Below are 23,560 nucleotides of genomic sequence, written 5' to 3' on the forward strand. Positions count from 1 at the left end.
ATAGTATATAAAACTTGGGACTATTTATTTGGTCCAGTTCTCATCTTCACACCCATGAGAGCTGCTAAGGCAACATCTTTTCAGGCCAAAGATGTCAAAGGGGAAACCCATCTCCTGGAGACAAATTTATGCTTGGATGGAGGGGAGAGTTACTGAGAAGCTGAGGGAAAGACCACTGCATGGAGAGCACAGGAGGAGTGATGAGAGAAGAAAAATATATCAAGCATATTTTTCCAGAGAGTGTATAAGAAGAAAAGAATCTAATAGAAATTAAGTACCTACTAGGTGTCAAAAAATGGTGCTTTATGTTTATTTACTTTTTCTAATTAGGTTTTTTTTTTTTAATTTATTTATTTGGTTGTGCCGGGTCTTAGTTGTGGCAGGCGGGCTCCTTAGTTGCGGCAGGCGGGCTCCTTAGTTGTGGCATGCGAACTCTTAGTTGCGGCACGCATGTGGGATCTAGTTCAGGGATTGAACACGGGCCCCCTGCATTGGGAGCATGGAGTCTTATCCACTGCGCCACCAGGGTAGTCCCTATTTACTTTTTTAAACCTCAAAATACACACATAAGGTCATTATTAGTACCCTAATTTAGAAATGGGGAGACTGAAGTTTAGACAGATCACAACGCTAATGAATGAAGTAGAATTTTTTCCTGGAAATTTCATTCATTCACAAATACTTTTTATGCTCCTTCTATGTGCTCAGTACCTGTCTCAAGTGTCGAGAACCAAGCCAAGTACTGGGGAATAATGACGAGCTGTCCCTGCCCTTCTGGAGCTTGCAGCGGCTGACACAGGGACTAAATACGGAACTATGTCATTTAACCTTTCACTTAAAATTGTGACGAGTGTTACGAAAGGAATTATGGTGGGACGTTATGGGATGATCAAAGATGACTTCCTAGGAAGTAATACTGAAGCTAAAAGATGATTATCAGGTGCCAGGAAAATGAAAAGGAAGAAGATTCTAGGCTCAAAAAAATAACATTTCAAAGGTTCTGTAACAGGAGAGAACGTGGAATTTGGGCCAATTAATTGAAAGGTCACTGGTGTTGGAGCATCTCCCTCTTTTCTCAAGATACTTCTACAGGGACATTGCTATTATAAATATACAAATCTAAGATGCACAACCTAGACCAGAATATGCATGTTAAGCTTGCATGGACCCGATGCTGGACAAGTCAGCCATTGGCAGAGCACAACGGGCATTGCTTGTGTCTTAAGGATTAGGGTCTGTACTCTATAAGTAGTGGGCAGCCACTAAAGGTTTTTAGCAGGGGAGTGACATAATCAGTTCTGTATTTGAATAAGACCAAGCTTCCTGACTTATGTGAACGTTCTGATAAAATGGATTATAAATAATCTTAAGTAAATTATGTCTCTTTAAAAGCATAATACATTGGAAAGACAAAGCACATACCCAAATATTTCGCCATCTAGAGCAACAGATACCTTGCTCGATGGCCCTGCTCCTCAAAAGGTGGTCCAGGGGCTAGCAGCACCAGGAGCAGCATTACCCGGGAGCTTGTTAGAAATGCAGAATCTCAGGTCCCACCCAAGACCTACTGAACCAGAATCTGCAGTTTTAACCAGCTCCCCAGGTGATGTTTTCGCACTGTAAAGTCCAGAAGCCTTGCTTTACATAATCACACCCTACAACCACCCTACCCTCATGGAGACTCAGCACAGACCCTAGATGATAACTGTTTCCGGGACTGTAATAATTCTATGGAGACCACTGATATTCTAGGCTAGTCTGTCATCATTCGCGGATAGGATCCTTGGTTGGAAAGACTAAGGCGAGAACACACAAATATGATTCTACTGGTCTTGGTGAGAACAGGGTACAAATCCAGCAAAGAAAAAAATATTGAACAAGTAAGAATACAGATGTTGTCACTAGTGAAAGCAGCCAAGGACATTGAAGTTAGGTGCACTAAGGATACCAAGAGGGAGCATATTTTTACTTTTGGTCACTTCCTTCAAGACAGTCATGAAACAGCATAAAATGAAACTCACACACACATAATGTACAACAAAACACCAAGCTTCTGCCACAATATTCCTCATTACCCAAGAGATCAAGAAAACATTAACCATAAAGTCAGAGAATTTGAATTGATTAATTCATGTTAAGTCAACCAAGCCTTTGTAGTGGTGGCAGCCATTTATTTAGAATTCTCTGTAGGTCAGTTTCTTGACTATCTTTTGGCACTTTGTTACAAGGTTGAAAAGTACAGATTGTACTAGCAAAATTATCCACGATAGAGGTCCCTGATAGTTCTCATAAACTGTGCAACCCTGCAATTTTGTAAACTTTCTGTGGCTCTGCCAGGATGCTGTGCAGGTGTGGTGGGTGAAAGCACAGACTCTGCACACCGGCTGTCTGAATCAAATCCTGCTTTGCTGATTATTAGCTGTGTGACTTGGACAAACGACTTGATTTCTCTGTGTCTCACTTTCCTCATCTGTAAAATGGAGATGATAATTGTACCTACCACACAGAGTTTGTTTTGAGGATTCAGTAAGTGAACACATTTAAAGACTCAGAAGCAGTGTCTAGAACATGTTAAATATTACGTGTTTGCTAGTGGGTTGTGGTTGTTATGTTATTACTGAAAATCACCAGAAGCCAAGAAGTTTCACTGAGAATCATTCTTGGGGCAATGGGCAAAGGAAAGAAAGTTAGTTACACTTCATTCAAATGTCACTAGCAGGAAAAGGCCACCTGCTAACAATTGGAAAATTGCCAAATATTTGTTCTTTTGATGTCACAAGAAACTGGTTAAGGTCATGTGGCCTCAGTGAGGTAATGTCAAAACAATTGCCCTGGGTTTTTAATGTAACTAATCCAAAATAGCGTCTTACAAATTTAAAATTTTCTATAAACATTTGTAGTTGACAGGTTTTTTTCCTTCAAATTTAGGATGGCCCATCTTGAAAATAAAACCAACAAACATTACCTTCTCATGCCCACTGAACCTTATCCAAGCTTCCTAGAAGCTTGCAGCCTATGATTTTTTTATTATTAATGAATAAATTAAAATTTTACTATTCATTCATTTATTAAATTTTACTATCTTCTGACCTTCAGTGAAGTTGTATCTCATATTACAAGAAAGTTATTTCCATATATGCTCAGCTGATTCTTTTTAAAATAAATAGAAATTCTGATAAATCATTTTCATAGAGCAAGACCAAAAGCTACAGATATAAAAGAGATAAACCTCATATATTTTAATCTTTATAATATATGGTTGTCTATCAAGAAAAATTCTCTACCTAACATAATTTAATAATTGCTTATTGGATGAAGAGGACCTTGTTTTAAAATATGTACAATAAAAATATGTATTTAGGGACTTCCCTGGTTATCCAGTGGCTAAGACTCCGTGCCTCCAATGTAGGGGGCCTGGGTTCGATCCCTGGTTAAGGAACTAGATCCCGCATGCATGCCACAACTAAAGAGTCCACACGCCACAACTAAGAGCCCGCATGCTGCAATGAATATCCTACATGCGGCAACAAAGATCCCATGTGCCACAAATAAGACCCGAGGCAGCCAAATAAATAAAAATAAAAATATGTATTTAAAATTTCTATTCTTATTCCTGAGCCAATTTAACAAAAGTTAAATTTTATCAATTAGACCAAAAAGACACTATTTATAAAGGAAAACTCTCACATAAAAAGCCCAATAGTTATGATGCTTGGAACACCTAATCAGCATATTTTACTCTAAAATTTTGCTTTCCTAAAAATATGATCAAACTTCTAAATTACCAAATGGTATTCAATGAAAACAAAATCTCTGAAAAAATATTATGTATGTATTTTTAGGTGCATAATAATTTCCATCTTAGTCTAGTTAATAAGATTCCCTGAATATACTGTTTCTAAATTAAAGTGACAAGGTTTCTACTGCAGCTTAATATGTCAGTCAATCAATCGATTAGTAAATTCTGTCACTTCATCCTTACAGTATTTGAAGTAGCTAATAAAATTCAATACAATACCAAAGCAGTTATGTAACCCTGATCAAACACCTAACAACCTTTGCAAAAACTGATAGATATTTGAGCAGGTTGGGTAAATACACTTCCGTATTCCATAAGAACCAGAACTGAAGGAGATACAATATAGTACTTTTAATAACCTGTAAGTCCCTCAAAAACAATACCATGTTATACGTACAAAAGGTAGATGTAATATTTTTGGTAAGTAAATGTGGAATTTTTTTGTAAGAAAACATGGTTAAATATTCATTTAACCACAGTTGCTATTCCTATACTTAGTGGCTATATCAGTATAGTCCAATGTTTGATCGCAATTGTTTTTCCAGGCTGTTCTATATAACTCTATCAAGAGGAAACCATTTCTCTTCTGGGACCATGCCCATGAGTTTCATGAGTTATATTAGAGTAACTCTCCAGCCATGTCAGATACTATCTGTGTTGTGTAGTCACCTTGCCTGAAAGCTCAGATTATAAAGTTTAATGGAAGCTCCATATTTTATATTCTAATGGATCACTGGCCAATCACTGGACTTTTTCTGTAAAAAGTACTGTGTTAGCTTGAGGAGGAATATGAAAATAAAAATCTATGATCAGCACTAATTACCTAGCTGGAAAGAACAGTTAAATGCATGTGCACTGGGGTGTCCTGGTTGATTCAACCTGAGAGTAGACAGATTACAGTTCTTGCAGATAGCCCTGGTCCACTCCAGGATTTAATTTGCAAGAGTATTTGTACAGAAGGGTAGGGGAAAGAAAGCTCCAGCTGGGTTCGGAATCCTGGGTTACCCACCATTTATCAGCTACATGTGTCTCTTGGCAAATAACATTATCTTAAACTCTAATGTTATTTTTAACATGACGAAAATAATTATATTTACTTTATAAGGTTTTAAGAATCACAGTGCCTGACACCTAATAAGTAAACAATATATGTTGGCTACTTGAGCAATTAGTTTCCCTAGCACCTGTTTTCCCTTTAGGAGAGTGGAGTTATAGATATTGAAGGTAAAGATAATGGTTTCAGTTCAACTCTGTAAGATTTAAGGCCCACAGAGTACTGCTTGGGGGCTAAGAGAATAAAGTCAGATTCAGGGTTTCGAGGAGAGGTAACCTCTGAACTTCTCCTTGGAACACAGTGACACTGGAGGAGTTGTAGTGACCTTTGGCACCACAAGATTTTATGAATTTGAGAGCACCTGGAGAGAAGCAAAGGGCTCAGTAGTGAGGCACTTCCCCTAAGTGGCTTTTGGGAAGCAAACGTCAAGGTGTACAGAAGAGAAGAATATGGGGAGCTGGTCATGAGCAGATCTGAGAAACCACAAATTCCAGAAATGACTGGAACGATCTGGACTGGGAATGCTATGAACCTCATTTGTATACCAACAGGCTGGTCGGGCCTGGTAACATTTGCCTCATTCATATACAGATATAATAACAATACAAGGCAGAGTAAGCTAAGGGCAGCAGCCACCATAACAGACACTGTGAAGTTCAGGGGAGGGAGGGACACATCAGCGTGAGCTACAGTGTTCAGAGATCTGGAACATCAGTGGCCTTTGCCCATTGGTGGAGGCTGGGTTGTCTATGGAGGGTCTTTCAAGTAGGAAAAATGGGTGAGCCAAGGTGTGGAAGGAGCATGTGCATGGGGACAATGGCTGAAATGGGTGTGTGTGTGTGTGTGTGTGTGTGTGTGTGTGTGATTGTGCGTGCGTGCGCACACACACACAAGAGAATAGTGGGGGAAAAAGCTTACAAAACTAGTCTGGGGCCATATTTGAATGGCCAAAGGACAGGAATTTGTTCCTGTAGGTGATGGGGAACTAGAGAAAAAAGATTTTGATTAGAGAAAACTATACTGAAACTAGTGATTGATAAAAATTAATCTGGCTACACGTGTAGTATAGAACAGAAGAAATGTGTCGGGGTATGTGAAGATGGTTAGAAAACTCTTTATAGATGTAGCAGGAGAGCAGTAGGATATACTATGAGATTGGCATAGCATTACTTACCATTTTCTAAAATAGTACTTACAAGGGAAAAAAGAAAGTCTAATTAAGAGAAGTATGGTCTTCTATTACTCCTCAATTTCCATTCATAATTTTCTCATGATTACTTCTCCATGCCCCAGTGGATATGGCTGTAAGCCATGCTTGCTTGTTCATAAGTTATATAAGCATTCTTCATGATCCACTGAAGGGTCTAATGTGGCTCTAAAGCAATCTCTCTCTCCCTTTCTCTCTCTCTCTCGCTCTCTCAGGTCTAATTGATACTTCTGTTTTGGACATATAACTGTGTTCCCATAATATTCTTAGGCATTTCAAACCCCATATATTGATATATTTCTATCTTAAGATAGTTTATGATAGGACAGTATTATATAAAAATATTTTTTGCCCTCATTCAGAATCCCTGAAAAAAATCTTTCCAATAGGTTTATAAAGTTACTCAATATTTTGCCTGCTGCTAACCCCCCTGACTATTGATATAATGCATTTGGTTTCATCCCTCTGCCAACATTCAAGTAGGAAAAAAAATTCCATTCAACTTGAGCAATGACTGGGTTTTTTCAGGACATTCTCATAACTACAAATACTCACTTGAGCTCTTTAGCAAGATTCTCAGTAAAAGACCATCATGATGCAGTAGAGTTTCCAGAAGCAGGTTCCAATTACAGCCTGGCTGGGATAAGAGCAGTTTCAATTGACCCTCGGCTGTCAATCGTCCAGCTGATGGAGTCCTTTCAAAATGCAAGATAAAGATGGAGTAATGAAGTTAATTTATCTATGAAATTAATAGCTTTAAAGTACAGATGTAATGCTAACTCCTTTAAATGTCAATTCCTCCCAGATTACTGTGAAAATGCTTTCATGCTTGCTTACTTTAGGGCTGCTCAGGGAAGGAATTACATTTAATCTCTACTAGCTAAAAGCAAATTAACATTTGGTAACCTGCCAAATTTAAAACTGATACAAAATAACCATGTGTATATTTCATGGAACTATGTCTGTTTTCGCTTCATGGAGCAAATAAAAATTATTTATGCATTTTTTAATGCATTTATTTGTTCATTCAACAAATACATGAGTGCCTACTATGTGCTATTAACTTCTTTCATTATTCATGGAGAGAATTTACAATGTGTTTTGGCTACTAATTTGCCATGTACTATGATTGCTGATAAAATGAAAGGAATTCAAAGCTTCTGTCAAAGGTCAACCATAATCTAATTATTTAATATGTAAAGCCTTAAATCAACATGCAATTATCAGAACCACTCTAACAGTCACACTGCTACCTACTTGGGTAATCAGTTTATCAAAGAGAAATAATTCCAAGGCAAATAAGCTTCTACTTGGGAAATTATAATCAGTGTTGAATAGAAAATTAAAATCAGGTCCCCCACATCACCACATTAATTTACCAATGAATCTGCAAGAGATAAGGAAATAAGGTAGAAACTGAACACTGATAACATTATTCACTTTTTCCTTCTAAAGTCTCAAGGTTTAGACTGACTAAAGGTCACAGCATCTGATATCAGCTTACAATTACAACAAAAAAAGGGCAGGAAATGACCAAACTCAATCTGATTGTGGAGATACGGGTTGTGGGACTAGGGTGGCACTAGGAAGGAAAGATGAGATTGAGAAATGTAAAGGTGTGAATGAGAAGACCATATGCTTTAGCGTGGAAGAAAGCAGAACAAAGAGTATCGCTGAGAGAGACAATTTGCAGCATCATTTCCAGATGAAATGTACTGAGTGGTGAACCATCATCATAGTCTAGACCAAAGGTTTCCAAAGCTTGGGCCCTGGACCAACAGCATCAGCATCACCTGAGAACTTGTTTTTGCGTTTTTTTTAATAAATTTATTTATTTTATATATTTATTTTTGGCTGCATTTGGGTCTGTGTTGCTGCGTGCAGGCTTTCTCTAGTTGCGACGAGCGGGGGCTACTCTTCGTTGCGGTGCGTGGGCTTCTTACTGCGGGGGCTTCTCTTGTTGCGGAGCACAGGCTCTAGGAGCACGGGCTTCAGTAGTTGTGGCGCGCAGGCTCAGTAGTTGTGGCGCACGGGCTTAGTTGCTCCACGGCATGTGGGATCTTCCCAGACCAGGGCTCGAACCCGTGTGCCCTGCATTGGCAGGCGGATTCTTAACCACTGTGCCACCAGGGAAGCCCTGAGAACTTGTTAAAAATGCAAATTCCCAGGTCTTACCCCATTAGAAATTCTGGGAATGGGCCCCAGAAATCTGTGTTTTAACAAACCCTCTCCAGGAGATTCTGATGCACACTAAGGTTTGAGAACCACTGTGGAAGGCAGTGCTTTCTGGAGCACAGGTAGCAGGGATAGGCCTAGTTGGTATTACCTTTCCTGCCTCTGTGCCTTTGTGCCCATTACAGGTCCACCTTGGCTGCCACCTGGGTAGCAACCTCCACATGACCCTATACTTAATCTTACCCACCCTTCAATTTGCCACAAAAATATCACTTTCTCTGTAGAGTCTTCACTAGAACTTTCTCTCCATAGCAGTCCATCTCACTCTGAATTAAAGAACTTATAGCAAGTATGCAGATTTTAGCACTTTATTATTTCATCAATTAAAGCTTTATCTCTCCACTCAGATTCAAGCCTTGTGAGCACACTTGTTTTACACCCCAAAGCTCTTACCAATGAACTAAGCACATTTAAGGCTCTGTAAATGTTAGCTGATTGACTCATATGCTCATAAATGGGTAGATAAACTCTTAAAAAAAGAGGATGCTTTGCCAAAATGCTGGTTTAAACAAAAGTGAGAGGATCTGAAGATGTAAAATGAAATTTCAAAGCATCTCCCCTTTGGTTTGGCTTGGGGCATTTGGAACATCTCGCAACCTTATGATGCACAAGATCACCTGAACTTTGGACCAACTCAGGCTTCCCATGTGAGACTCTGATAACATAACTCAAAACAGAGAAGCTCCCTGGCAATTGGTGAGGCAGTGTTAGCTAGGAAAACTTGTGCCCTAGCTAACACTGGTGTAGAGAGAAGCGGGGCATTATTTAACCCTCAGACCAGAGGAAACAGGTCTGTCAGTTCAGCAGTTCTGAATTCCTTTGGGTATTCCCAGATTGGTCTAGCTCTTGCAGTAATTCCAAACATGGTGCCAAAGGAAGAATCCACTAGGTGAGCCTTTTGGACTGAAACACTGAAGCAGATCCTCACAATGGCTGTCCCTGTTTCTATCCTAAACCCCAACTGCTGACTTCAAGAAACTTGCTCGGGGTCTGGTAGATGAAAAGCAGCTAGTTGGTAGTAAGCTGTGTATTAAAATTGACTTAGTTTTTGAACATTTCCTACCTATGTATTTTGCTTGAGTTGAGTGCTGACTTAAGGATACATTTAATGAACTGAAAGATCCAGTTTGATGGAGTTTAGAAAAGGAAGGGGATTGTTGAGAGACAATTTGAAGAAGGAAGACAGGGGCCAGTTCATAGAGGGCCTCGTTAGCCAAGGTGGGGACTTTGGACCTGTTGAAGAATTTAAGGCAGATGAGTTTCCTGACCTGGCTGCAGTATGGAGAGTGAATTGGAGGGAGGGTTGTGTTTTTGCTCAGTCCTTTAGACGTGTAATAAGACAAAATAATTTGAATGTCATTTCATACCACTTATTTGAATACCTGGTTATAAATAAAACCTCTCATTTACCAGATGGGAAGCTGTTTGTTGAAATGTACTTCAATTCTTGGATCTTTCGACTTATCACAGATTCTGAAATGTACAGTAGAATGACTCACTATAAGGAAAAATAAAAGATTACAAACATTCCTCAATCACTAAGCTCCAAGTAATAAATGCATTGAGGAGTCGGCACTGGGCATATGGAGAAGCATATGTTCCCTCATCCTTTGAGCTGGTGGAGCTGTGAAAGTGAGATTAGCCTTACAAAAAATGACAGAAAAGGAAATTTTTAATATATGTATATATGTATCAAATATGTACATGTTGACTTCCACTATAATACAAAGAAGAGAACAAAATTTATAAATCCACTGGAATGCCTAAATCTTGTATTATGAGACAGGACAAATTTATGGCTCGGTTATATCAGGCTTATACTCTAATTAGTGCTGCACTTCTGGGGCATGAAAGGGCCTAAGGAATTTTTCAAATCCAGGCAATGTTGGGGTTCAATCATTATTAGTTTATGAAACTAAGAAATTATTTTTATAGAATCATTGTTCAAAATCTTGGCTGTATTTGGGTGTGTTTACTTTATGAAAACTTATCAAGTAGTTCACTTGTAATTTCTGCAGTTTTTTAGTATGTGTTCACACTGCAGTAGAAAATTTAAAAAACCTTAGCCCTGTCAGTGCACTATGGCTTGACTTCCAACCACAGCTGTGTGTGGGGCACAGGGCAAGAAAAGACTTTGTAGTAGGTTCAGACTCTGCAATAAGAGCAACCGCACTGCTCAGGTCACATGACCATGGGAGTCACTGCTCCTACCGTATACTTAACATGTAGAAGCTGTCAGACTAGGGGGACATTGGAATGGACTCTGAGATGCACAGCTTGGGGATAATACCGAGCAGTGTTGGGCACTGTTCTTCAACGCTTGATATTTACTTTAAATGAACAGCCATTATATGGTTCTATGTCCCTAAGAGAAAAACCATATGGATCCAGGAGCCACAGGTCGAAAGTTCTCTCCGAAGGATACTAGGAGCCACCTCCTCACCAGAGTTCCTGATTATCCACTAGGAATTTGTGTTTTCCATTCCCATAACCCCCCATAGACTCTGGGGGAGTGGAGGTCCTGGTTTCCGTGGTGGGGTGACTTGGGAAATGCACACCTCTACCAGGGGACCATGAAGAATTCCACTAAAGTTCATGTTAAAGCTGCCTTCTAGTTATTTTTGGATTCCCATGCCAGCAGCCTAGCAGGCAAAGAAAGGGGCTACTATATTGGTAAGGGTAATAACCCTGATTATCACCGAGGAGCTAGGGTTGCTACTGCATATGGGGAGCAGGGAGGAGTATATCTGTAACTCAAGGGATTCACCAGGGCATCTCTTGATGCTCTCATGACTGGTAATAACCGTAAATAGGTGACCAAAGTAACCACATTCTGATAAGGGAATGGCAGTTATGGTTCAACATCTCGAGGATGAAGGTCTGTGTCTATGCTGGGTAAGCAACATACGCCAGCAGATGTGATGACCAAGGGTAAGGGGAAGCTAGAATAAGTGGTAGAGGAATTTAATGACGATTAGCATTTGCAGACTCAGGAATAACGGAAGCAGGAGACACTTTAACTTGTCCCATTAACTCAACCATAATAAATTTTTTTTTTTTTTGACCAGCCATCACCTTGAAGAATCCATGATAAGGCCCAGAGAACTTAACATCAATAATGAGTGCATTTCAGTGGTGCAAGGGTTAGAACAAATGTCAATGCCCCCACATCCTCTTGCCTTTACCACTCAGTTGACAATGGCCTGCCTTTTGCTGTCAGAACCTGCATTTCTCTACCTTCCAGCAAGACAGGTTGGAAGTGCCAGCAAATTAACACCTCCAGAGCAGCCTTCAACCAATGACGGATGAAAATTGCTAATAAATTCCTCAGTATCCTTGTTGCCCTGGCGGGAAAACTCTGAGATGTGCCTTTCCCACTGGCTCCAAGAATTTCCCCTGAAGGTATAAGTTCCAGTTACTCCTATGGTAGTTGGCTTGATTACACTAATCTTTATTTGCTGTCTTTCTTTCTTTGTCTCACTTACTCATTCCCCTCTAGTGTTTCGTCCACTTAGAAAATAAAGTACTTTCACTTCAATCCTTGTCTCAGGGTCTGCTTCTCAGGGAAATGCAAAATAAGACATGCATGGAGACACTTAGGACTCATCTCACTTAATGTATGTTTCAGGAATATTGGGAAAATAGTTCAAGGTCATTTAGTTAATAAATATGGCAACTGGACTTTGAACCCAGGTTTTTCTGAATTCAGAACCCATGATTATTCCACTACTCCATGTTTCCTTCCATTTAACCTGGTTGATATATGGTGGGTAAGTTGTATTTTCCAGCATTGAGGATGATTGGCTCTATTCAACCTCCTGATTGAGGATACCATGTTTTTGACTCAAACTCAGGTTTGTGGTCTCAAGGCTGATTCCCAAATTGGAGCCATGTTATTTAAGGTATCTAGGGACTGATTTTGACCAGATGGTTCCTGTCATGGATTACTGGGCCAAATTTATACCAGAGACCATAAGTTACATGATTCAGAGAACAAAGGCACGGGCATAACTAAAGAGAAACTGAGGGTGAAGGCCCTAAAGTGGGATAATGAAAGCAGAGGAGAAAAAGCTCCGTACTACTATACTACTTTTGCCTTTCCAAAACTAATCCTTCCAAATCTTTCTAGGAAGACAAATATTTAAAACAGTTCTAACATTTTCTCTTTAGTACCTGGGGAAAAAAGCTGAGGGGGGAAAACAAAAACCCAAAGTATTTTCTTCATCACTTTAATCAGGAATGTGCAAATTATATGTAGTTATAACATTGAAAATGTTTGCATACATTTTAATCTCTATAATGGGTATAGCCAAGTCTCTATGATATTTATAATTAGAGATGATTCAATAAATAGAAATAAGACAGGGTTCACCTGCACATTTATATATAGGATTTGCCTTGATTTTTAATAACTTTGTCCACTTAGGTAAACTGATACTCTTAAAGAGTCTTATTTTTTCAGAGTTGATGGTATCCACACTACCTGGTATGCAACTTAAAGGATAGGCATTCAACCTGTGAGGATGTGAATTATTTCTTGATTTTAGCAAATTAAACTTTTTCACTTGGGATGACCCCATTTCTCAAAAATCACCCAAAGATATATTAGTGCCCCAAACTCATAGCCCTAGCTCCACACTTTAGTGTTACACAGGTTAGTGTACCTTATTTCTAAAAATATGTAAGAATCTAATTTTAATTTTAAAAATAATGCTGATATTACATGTCAACCATCACTTTTGGACTCCCCCAGAAGTGCTATTCTAGCACCTGAGTCAATAAGACACTGGAGACTACTAAATCACTCAACCATCCCTTTAGAGGAGCGGAAGTTATCTCTCTGGAGCCTTTAACTATTATTGGTCCTTGTCTACCAGATAATAAATATCCTGTTACAGGAGTTCAAGAAAGGTCTCCCCTGGCACCACACTTCTGATAAGTGCAGAGACCCAATGAGAAAGTAGTTCAATATTCTTTCCACTTTATCATACTTGGAGCTGGTCCTTTTAACATGTTTGGATAATTGGTAAGACCTGCCACTTTCTGAAACATACAGCTCTTTACTAACACAGCAGTACTGAATGATTGTTTAGTAAGCACTTATGTGATGGGTGCCTTGTAGGCACGTTAGCTAATTAAATCCTCATAACTCTGCCATGAGAATATCTCAGAAGCTAAGGGAAGAAGATGTTTCAAGATGGGGGAAGTAGACAATGGTATTATGTGCTGTTTTCAAGGAGATCAATAAGATCATACTGTATTTATGTCTCAACTTCCTCACAAAAATATAAACTATTTAACTAACTTTCCAAGATCACAAAACTATACACGTCTGCAAACCCTGTCTGTCCAATGTGAAAACCTATAGCTGTTTCTTATTATCTCATTGCTGGTTCCATTGCTATATTCTTATTTATATAATACCTTTAAACCATAATAGAAAAGGAAAGATATGTAGAAATATCTAGCTATATCAAGTAACCAGCTCACTTGACATTTTCACTTCTTTTAGTAACTGCTCCACAAACATATGACTTTTTCTCTGAAAATCTTTTCAAAGATCCAGCTGCTTGTCCATCCACACTCTGCAACAGCCATGTTACAGCTCTGGTGTTCAAAAGTTCCCATTACTTCTCCCCTGACTGTTGGCTCCAGGTCAAAGCTTGGCACCTCATCAGAGTACAAGTTCTCTAAACTTTTCTCTTCAGTCCTATGGAACAGCCTGACAGCAGCAGCTGGGAGACTAAAGTTCTCTTTTGTCCTCCTCCCCAGATGTTCACTCCTGAGGATACTAGAAGCCACCTCCCCAACAAGAGCTTTCTTCCCATCACTGAGCTTGACCACTCAGATCAAATGTTTGAAAAGAAAAGTACCATTGAATGTGGCAATATCTGAAACAATACTACAATAACTCATTTGTTCCTTAATTCACTTAGTCATTAAACCAGTATTTGTTGGCTGATTTCTATGTGCAAGGCCATGGAGACACGACAGTAAGTAAAAAACAAACAGTCATTGTTTTTACAGAATTTAGCAGGGAATACACGCATGGTTTAAATGGTCATACAAATAAAGATAAAATTACAACTATAAAAACTCAATCAAGAAAAAGCAAAAGATGCTATTAGAAGATGTAGTAAGAAGAAGTAAGCTAGTCTTTGGGGTTGATGAAAGGCTTCCCTACAGAAGTCACACTGGAACTGAGATAGGAAGATACATTGACATTACTAGGTGAAAGAGGAAGAAGACCTTTCAGGGAAAGGGAAAAGCATGTGCAAAGATCCTGTGGCAGAATGGAACATTTCATGGCAAGGAAATGTAAAAAAGGTTAATGTGTGAGGAGCAAAATCACAGGGTAGTGTGGTATCAGAAGAGTTTGCAGAGGAGGGTAAGCCACATCTACGTAGGTCTTACAGGCCATGGTAAGTTTTTTGTGTATGCTTAAGGATAAAGGGGAATTCATGGAGGGCTGTGAGTTATAAGTGTGAAATGATAAAACTTAGTTTTGAAAATAGATTTTGGTTTGAGAAGTCTCTGGCTATACTTTGGAGAATATTGGAGTCAACACGGGAGGAAACCAAGGAGTCATTGCAGTAGTCAGGAGAGAGATGATGCACTAAGGCGAAGGTGGTATTATGGAGAGCAGATATTAGGAGCTAAAATTAACGAGAGTCAGTAATGAACTGGATCCAGTAAAAGACAAATAGGGAGGTATTCAGGTTGCCTTCTGGTCTCTGCCTTACACAATCACATGCAGGTACAATTAATCAAAATGGGGGAAAATGAAAGAGGATCAATTTGGAAGGGAGTATCCTAAGTTCAATTTTGGTCATGTTGAGTTTGAGGTGTCTCTGTGCTCACCAGGTATAAACCTGAAGAAGACATTCATGTATGATTCACACCCATGAATATATAGGTCTGTAGTCCTGGAAGAGATTAAAAGCAGAGATTTGAATTGGGGGGCACTTAAAAAGTACATGAAACCAAGACATGTGTGAGTTCACCTACAAAAGGTTCTATGATAGAATGCTAAAGATGTTCAATTTTTAATGGCCAGGCCAAAGTAGATGAACCTGCAAAGGAGACAGAGAAATTTTATTGGCTATCTCTTCCCTCACCACTTATACCTAGCATACGCCTTACTTGGAGAAAAATTTTAAAATGCATTTATCAAAAGAATGAATGAACACATCTTGGTAAACTGCGTAAATGGGAAGACCCACATAGCATATAATAGAATGAAGCCAAAGGTAGCTTAATATTTAGGGAGGGGGAAAAAAAGCATATAAATCCAAAACGGGATTACATTGAGTAAAACCATAATGGAAACAAAAGCATAGTAGAAAGAAATATCCACAGCTCAGAATGGACTGGCCATGAATCAAAACATCATGTTGTCATCATAAAAGAAAATGAGCAGTGTAAAATGAATGGACTGTTTACTCACACTGATTATGCTACTTGGATTCAGTGTTCAGTTATGACCTCCTTAGCTAAGGAAGACCTGAAAAGTATTTGGAACTACTGAAAGAACCACAAGATGCTGAAAGTTGGGAAAATAATTTAAAAAACTTTATAATGCAACAGTATAATTGACTAAGATAGTATTCTTTCTTGAACATTTATATGAAAGTACAGTGTGCTGTCATAGTATTAACACTGAGATTAATATATTCTCCACATGCTTTAGTTTAATCTAGCATGAAACTGATTACCCTTTCTAAATCAACTCACATTGTTAGCCTGTAACACTGCTAGGGATAATGAATATAGTATATTTTACTTATTGCTTGAAGATACATATATTTTCCCTAAAGCAAACTCTTCTAAACTCTATTCCAGGAGTTCTAGGAGAACATGAAAAATTCTATTTTTACCAATTTATATACTTGGTAGGCATTCTCTAGTAACCCTATAGACAAATTTACGGTGCATACAACTATTTATGCATCTCTAACTCTTATTGTGTCTTAATTTCATGTCCTCCTTGCTCTGTTTCTTCCTTCTCACCTACTTTCAATTCATTATCTTAATATATTTAATACTATTAAAAGCCAACTTAAATATTTCTGAAACAATGCATAGGTGTAAATAAATGAGCAAATAGGTGACTAAATTACTAAGATACGTCATAATATTAAATATTTTAGTCTCATCCTCACCCTTTCCAAAAAAAAAAGCATAATATATTTTTAGTTTATCATCATTCAACCCGTGTGTATTTCCCTGAACACTTCATTTTAGTTGCTAAGGTGAGGAATGGAGCTTTGGAGGATAATTTGGGGGTGAAAAACACACAGAAACAGCTGATTTATGTGAGGAAATGGATGGAAAGGTAAAGATTTTTAAGGTCACATGATGGTGGTCTAGGAATTCCCATTGCAATTCTTGACAAATGCAAATCAATAAGTTGAGTTATTTTGAAACTACTTTTATTGCTATCCTGGGTTCCTCTGTTCTGAACATGTTGGATCATGAATCACATGGATCAGGTCTTTCTGTGCAGATTATATGGAACTGTTAGAGAGAATAACTGTCAGAAAGTCAGGGTAGAAGGGCTCATACTGTACCTGCATGGAGAATTTAAAAAGGCAAGAGAGAGAACCAAAGGCATTTCAGGAGAGAAAACTACATAAATAAAGGCTCAAAGTTGAGAGTAAGCAATAAATAAAAGTTAAAATTGTAGAATAACTGTGTCTTAAAGACAAGAGAGAAGACTGACAACTGGAGCAGAGAAGAGTGTTGGGTGCTCCAGGAAACAAGCCAGGCAGTGTGGGAGAAGCAGAAGCTACTGTAGGTTCTTGAGCAGTAGAATGGTGTTAACAAAAACAGTTTTTAAAACATATTAAATAATAGTAAGATGGACCAAGGTTGTTGCAGTGGGTTGTAGAGAAAGACTGGTTCTAAGAGAGCTGTGGGAACAAATCAACTGAACATGATAATACAGTAGGAATAGGCAACAAGCAGGTCAATATGGAAAGCAGAATCAAGATTCTACCCTGGAAGTGTTTAAGAATGATATGTTCCTTATAGAAAAGACACCATGGTTAGGGGACAAGGGAAGAGTGAAAAGAAGGATCTGTTGAAGAGATCATGCTGGGTTTCCAGTAATACAGTGGGTCATTCAAGAAATATGGGCAGCCGGACATAGAATGTTGGGGTAAAGGAAGTGTCCAGAGCTAGAAATCCTCTGTAGAGAGGTTACAGGGTAATAATACATGTGAATCAAAGAGCATTTTAAAAAATGAGGTTTCTTTTTCCTTTAAAATTTTTTTTTATCTTAATAAAATTAAGCTGCTGCTTTCATTATAGGAAATTTGGAAAGTGCCCAGATAAAAATTAAAGTTGCTTACAATCCTACCATATAAACACGTAAACTATAAGCTCTCTAGCACAGAGTTTTTATATCCTTTCAATATTTGTTTTTCTCTACATACTTTTAAAATGCTGTGTGTAGAGTAGTATGGCATAGTTCAGCACTCCTCAGCTGTGTGCCATCTTGCAATAACTGCTCATCCCCTGGGAAACGGGGGCTCCCATATGATGCAAGTTTGCGGAATCTGCATACTAGATCCCTCCCTTGGAGATAAACACTATACATTAGTATATCGGGGCTCCTGCAAGTCGAACCATAAAGAGACTTTACATAATGAATAACTGACCATCTTAGATTTTTCTTGCATGACTGTTAACGTCACCCTGAACTGCTCTCCCTCTGAAAGGTGGAGATGCAGTTGTCAGGAGCTCGGGCTTTGGAAGCAGACAAGCCGAGGTTCAGAGTCTGCCTCCCAGATTTGTTCTCTTCAGAAAGTTGCTACCTGCACATCACTTTACTCTCCATGAAAGAAGCACATGAGTACTTATTTCAAAGACTGGTGTGAGGTTTGAAAAAGATAATGTACATGAAGCACTGGGCATGGCAGGTTCACAGTTATCACTCTAAAAATTGGGCTGGCTTTGATTACTACAACATTACTAACCTGCAGTTTTCCCTTAAGCATAAATCACAATGATTTGTCATTTAATATTTTTCAAAATCAACCTTTTTAACGACGCCACAGTAGTCTATCGCATGGCTAATCCATAGGTGATTTGTCTAATTCCATACTGTGAGACATTTATTTCCATGTTTTCCTTTTACAAATAATGCTTCGATGAATATCCTTGCATATAAAACTTTCTCAGCAGCTCTGATTAATTCCTTATGATTGATTCCTAGCAATGGAATTGCTGGATAAAGGGCCATAAATATTTTTAAGGTTTTTGATACAGTTTATTATATTGCTCTCCAGAAAACGTGTATCAAATTGCATTTCCACTGTGGGCTGAATAGTCACCACCATGTTCTAATCTTTGCATTAGGATAATACTGAAGATTGATTGCTACAATCAAGCAGAAAGAAAGAAAAATCTTACTACATTTACGTTTGCTTTAGGTATAGAAAAGAGAAAGAAGTTAAATATAAGAAGAAGCTATTTGAAAGATAAACCCATTTACATGCTGACTTCCCAGGCCTCTAGATGGGCTGAACAGAGCAAGCCTGGAGGTGGAAGTCTTATCAGCTATGCTTAAAGAGGTAACTCCATCCGTTATAGATTAAGATAAAAGCAGGCAATAAAAATAGATTAAACAAATGTGATAATCACATGGAGAACAAATATGTTTAGAAGTTTGGGAACTCATCAAAATGAAACAGGTTGTTTGTTTAACCCACACTGTAAAGGATCCAGTTGTTTAATGTGTTATCTTTGCAATAACGAATATTAAAGTCAGCTATTTAATCCTCAAAGACATAAGAGGTATTTACATGCCAGCTGCAGTGTATGGAGGTGACAGAGTATTAAGGGTGTTCCATTTCTTTCTTTCTTCTTTTTTTAAAAAATATTTATTTATTTATTTACTTATTTGGCTGCGCCGGGTCTTTAGTTGCGGCACACGGGATTTAGTTCCCTGACCGGGGATCAAACCCAGGCCCCCTGAATTGTGAGCGTGGAGTCTTAACCACTGTACCACCAGGGAAGTCCCAGGGTGCCCCCTTTCTAGGAATCAGTCATAAGGAATTGTTCAGAGATGTTGAAAGTGTTTTATATGTAAGTGAAGTAACAACAATACTCTGAGGTCTTTGAAGGTAGGAGGGTAAATGTCTCATTGATCTTGGATTCCCTGTTACGTATACGGGGACAGGCACATAATAGGTAAACAGTATATGTTTATTGTGTCTATAGAGACTTGTGTATGAGGTTTTCATGCCCTCTTTTTACGGGTAGGACTCTTGTTCCTCAAGAGAGAGATATAGTCAGTCAATTTAGATAGTGAAATCACTAATAGTGTATTTCTAAGATGAATCAAGAATGTGTAGGGATTAACAATATTCTCCTATAGCTATACATGATATATTTATTCACAGATACCGAGGAAAGGTACTTTCCTATGATATATTCAGCAAAGAATCAAACTGACATTCCACGTAATGCCACAAAATGTCATCAAATTACTCTGGAAGTACATTTCATGCTTTAAATGATTTTTCTTATGTTTAAATGCCATTAATTAAATAATAAAAGTGAAAGACCCTATTCATAATTTTTAAAGTTACTCCTCTCTCAACTTTTTCCTCAGGCTCTGAGTTAGTCACATGAATTACCCCGTATTACTGCTTTTTTTTTGACAATTAGTTGGAGAACTGTCAAATCCCCAGTCATAGATCAAGAAGGATGAATTTTAAAATGGCTAGGCAATTAGCTAAAATAAAACTAATTCCAAAAATTCACATTTTTCCATTACTTTAGTAAAACTATGTTAGTAGAATGATTATGAGGCCTATATCTTGGATTCTTGAGCTAAAGAAAGAAATATACTCTTTACTTACCTGCGTAGTGTCAAAAGTTTTAATTTCTTTTTGTAAGATGTATTTACCTCCATGGATAAAAGTTTCTATTAGACTTCAAAGGAATCACAGAATTATAGATGGTATAGTTTTTAGAGGTTCTCACCTGAGTAAAGAAGGGTAGAAATGTGATATGCAAGAAAGCCAATGTAATGGTTGCTTGAAAAATGGCTTTAAGGAATCTGAAGCAGAATCATTCATGCCATGCTGAAAAGTCCTAGGGAAATAAAAATCATTATTTCAGCATATACAGGGAACATTAACTATGAAGACCATCAAAAGTTATTTTTCCTTAGTATTCAAAGTTAATGATTTTACACAAAACAGTATTGTGCTAGAATGGACAATGCACCCACTTCATCCACTTGGTATTTATAATTTAATAGGTGATTCAGAGGCCTCTCTGCAACAACCCTTACGCTTGGGAAGGTATGACAATACCATTATCATTTAATTTAAAAAATTCCCATTATAAAATTTGTCAAAAATAAATGTATGAAGAATAGTAAAATGAATACCACGCATGTCTCCCTCCCTCAATCTGAATCCAATAAATGTCAATATTTTGTCTTTTTTTTTTGTCACTTGTGCACTTCGTTAATGCAAAAATGTTTAGCATAAAGGTACCTCTTTTTACTCTTTAAAGTGATTTATAAATACTAAACAATTAATGAGAATTTACAATTAATTTTGTATGCTCCTAAGGGCCTACAGAAGGCGGGTAAAGAAGAATTTAACTGTAAAATATACGACTGTGATTTCAAAATTAAAACAATTTGGCCAGAATATCTGGTCTACAACTATCTTTGGAGAAGTAACTATAACATTTTTCTACGCTGGCCCAAATTCAACAATAAATCTTGAGGTAATAAAAAAGGATTTGTTACATAAAATCTTTAGTAGATAGCTTGTCTAATAAAATTTTTATAATAACAGAAGACTATATTTGCCTACATGGAGTTAAGAGTCACAACTGGGAACATTTTAGAAATAGAATTGTTTGAAGTGGTGCTATCTCTCTTCATCTAAAGTACAGTAGCAATAGCATCTTTTAAATAATAGGTAGAACGGAATTTGACTTTGAAAACCCACCCCTCTCTTTTCATCCTACAGCCTGCTTCTTGTATCCTCACATTTCCAAATTTGACCTGCCTCTCCACTGTTTGTTTCGCCAAGTAGAACACCTTTTAATTAAATACATGTTGACATTTTTTAGACTTTTAATAGATCATCTCCTCTTTGAAAGCCATTTCCTCACTAAATTTCAGATAGAACCAAATTCCATAAATAGGCTCCAAAATGAGGCTGTCCTATTTCCATCCCATACCTTCCACTGTGTGAACTAGAGAAGCAGGCATGAGCTAGGTCAGGACACCAAGACATGCTTTTCTAAGGAGTCTGGACTTTGTATTAGCAATGAGGAATCACTGAAGAGTTTATAGCATAGGAGTTTTATCAGCTATTTTACATTTTAGGAAACTCACTTGTGCACTAGTGAGGAGAACTGATTGGAGATTAGGGCAGGAGGAAGGGAGATAATGAAGATGATATTTCAGTAGACCAGGCAGAAGTTGACAAAGTCCAAAACCAAAGTAAGAAGCAGAAGAAATCGTGTGTATGGGACAAATATAAAAAGAAATAAAATTAATAGAATTAACAATATTCATTCTCTAGTGATATGGGGTTGGAGGCAGCAAAAGGGAGGAGGTAGAAGGCAGAAGGGTTAAGATAAAAGGGGAAGTCTGGATGACTTGCAGGTGCTTTCCTTAGTTTTAGATATGCTGAGGGGGCTGCAGACTCCAATAGGAATTTGGATTTACTGATCCAGCATATACAAGAGACATTTGGATTGAAGATACTGATATGTAAGTCACTAGCATAATGGTGAAGCCATGGGAATGGGTGAATTCACCCAAAGAAACAGTGTACGATGAAAAGATGGACAAGGATGGAACTCTGGAACACACCAACATTTAAAGGGTGAGGTGAGAAAAAGAAGCACTCAAATGAAGCGGAAGGAATCATCAGAGAAGTAGGCAAAGAGCCAGGAGAAAGTGATGTTAGGGTTAGAGAAATGGCCAATAGTGTCACAAGCTGCAGAGAGGGTAAGTGAATGGAGGGACAAAAGTTGTAAAGTTAGCAATTGGGTGTGCATGGATGACCTAGCCCATGTTGTTTGTTTAGCATGATGAGGGCAGCTGCAGTATATTGAGTAAATGGTAGGTGCAAAAGTGGAGACAATGAGCACAAACTCTGTTTTAGAAGGGAGGCACAATAATAAAGAAGGAATATTTTTTAATACAAGAGAGTCTTGGGGAGAAGAACCAGCGACTAAGGCCATGGCGTAGGAGGTAAATGTCATCAAGAGCTCAGGTTAAAAGATTTGCTGTGGTTGGCAAAATAGACTCACTGATCACCAGTCAAAGGATGTAAAGGTAAGTAAGAATCAAGATAATTATTAAGAATGGAGATGAGAAGTTAAAGTACATACATGATGGTCTGGGTTTCGCAGAGAAGTAAAGGAGAAGGCCACCTTCTAGCAAATAGTGGGATGGGACAAGGTGGAGGGTTTGGCCAAAGTGAAGAAGGATGAAAGAGGGAGCTACCCAGAGACAGGACAAGGGGTAGGATTGTCAAACGGTACAAAAGGACAGCTGAGTGATTTTTGCCAACAGTGTTCCAGAGGCTGAACAGAGAGGCCAAGAGAGTGAGGGTGCAGGAGAGGGACACGTACTAGCAAGGGAGCTAGGAAGAGGAAGGTGCTGGTATAATGTGAGAGGAGGTACAGTAAGGAGTCTGGAAAAAAAAGGCTGTCTCAAAGAAAGTGACGTACTTGGGGAAAAGGATGGGACAAGAGCTGGGCTTGATGAGAGAGAAGGAGGAACTAGAGGCTGTGGTGTCACAGCCTCTGCCTACTTTTCCACCTACCTCTTTGAGCCCTTTGCATAAATCCCCATTTGACCAGTTATCTGCAGGGGGTAGGGGGAACCTCATTTCTCCAAGAATGAATACCTTACCTAGAATGCCCTCTCTGTCATGTTCAACTGGCTCTATAGATGGCTCTACCTCAAAACCTTATCTGATAAGTCTTCCCTGACCACCCTGTCTAAAATATTTCCCTTCTCACCACTCCATCCCTCGCTATGCCCTTATTTGGCTTTGCTTCTTCTTAGGACTTAATTCTACCTCTGATGCTTTTACATTCACTTTTTGCTGCCTGCTCCATACCCAAGGGGAGGGTCATGGAAGATCATAAATGCACCTGCCTGAGTATGTGCAGGACCTCTGGAGCCAGATAGCCTGGGTGTGTATCTTGGGTGGGCTCTTTATTAGATGTGTAATGTTGTTTGGCAATTAACTTTGCTTCAGTGTTCTCA

At 38.4% G+C, this 23,560-nt stretch overlaps 1 protein-coding gene across 6 annotated transcripts in view; it reads right to left on the reverse strand.

Annotated features, from left to right (window-relative positions):
• KIAA0825 (KIAA0825 ortholog) overlaps positions 1-23,560 on the reverse strand; it is a 414,587-nt gene that overhangs the window by 247,073 nt on the left and 143,954 nt on the right. For all 6 annotated transcript variants that reach the window (XM_007197441.2, XM_057539769.1, XM_057539766.1 and 3 more), the window contains 2 exons: positions 20,290-20,400; positions 6,616-6,755 (listed from right to left, as the gene is read on the reverse strand). In XM_007197441.2, coding sequence (XP_007197503.1) covers positions 6,616-6,755; positions 20,290-20,400 — 251 coding nt within the window. The remainder of the gene's footprint in view (positions 1-6,615; positions 6,756-20,289; positions 20,401-23,560) is intronic.

Source organism: Balaenoptera acutorostrata, chromosome 2 (genome assembly GCF_949987535.1).
Source record: "Balaenoptera acutorostrata chromosome 2, mBalAcu1.1, whole genome shotgun sequence".
Classification (NCBI taxonomy): domain Eukaryota; kingdom Metazoa; phylum Chordata; class Mammalia; order Artiodactyla; family Balaenopteridae; genus Balaenoptera; species Balaenoptera acutorostrata.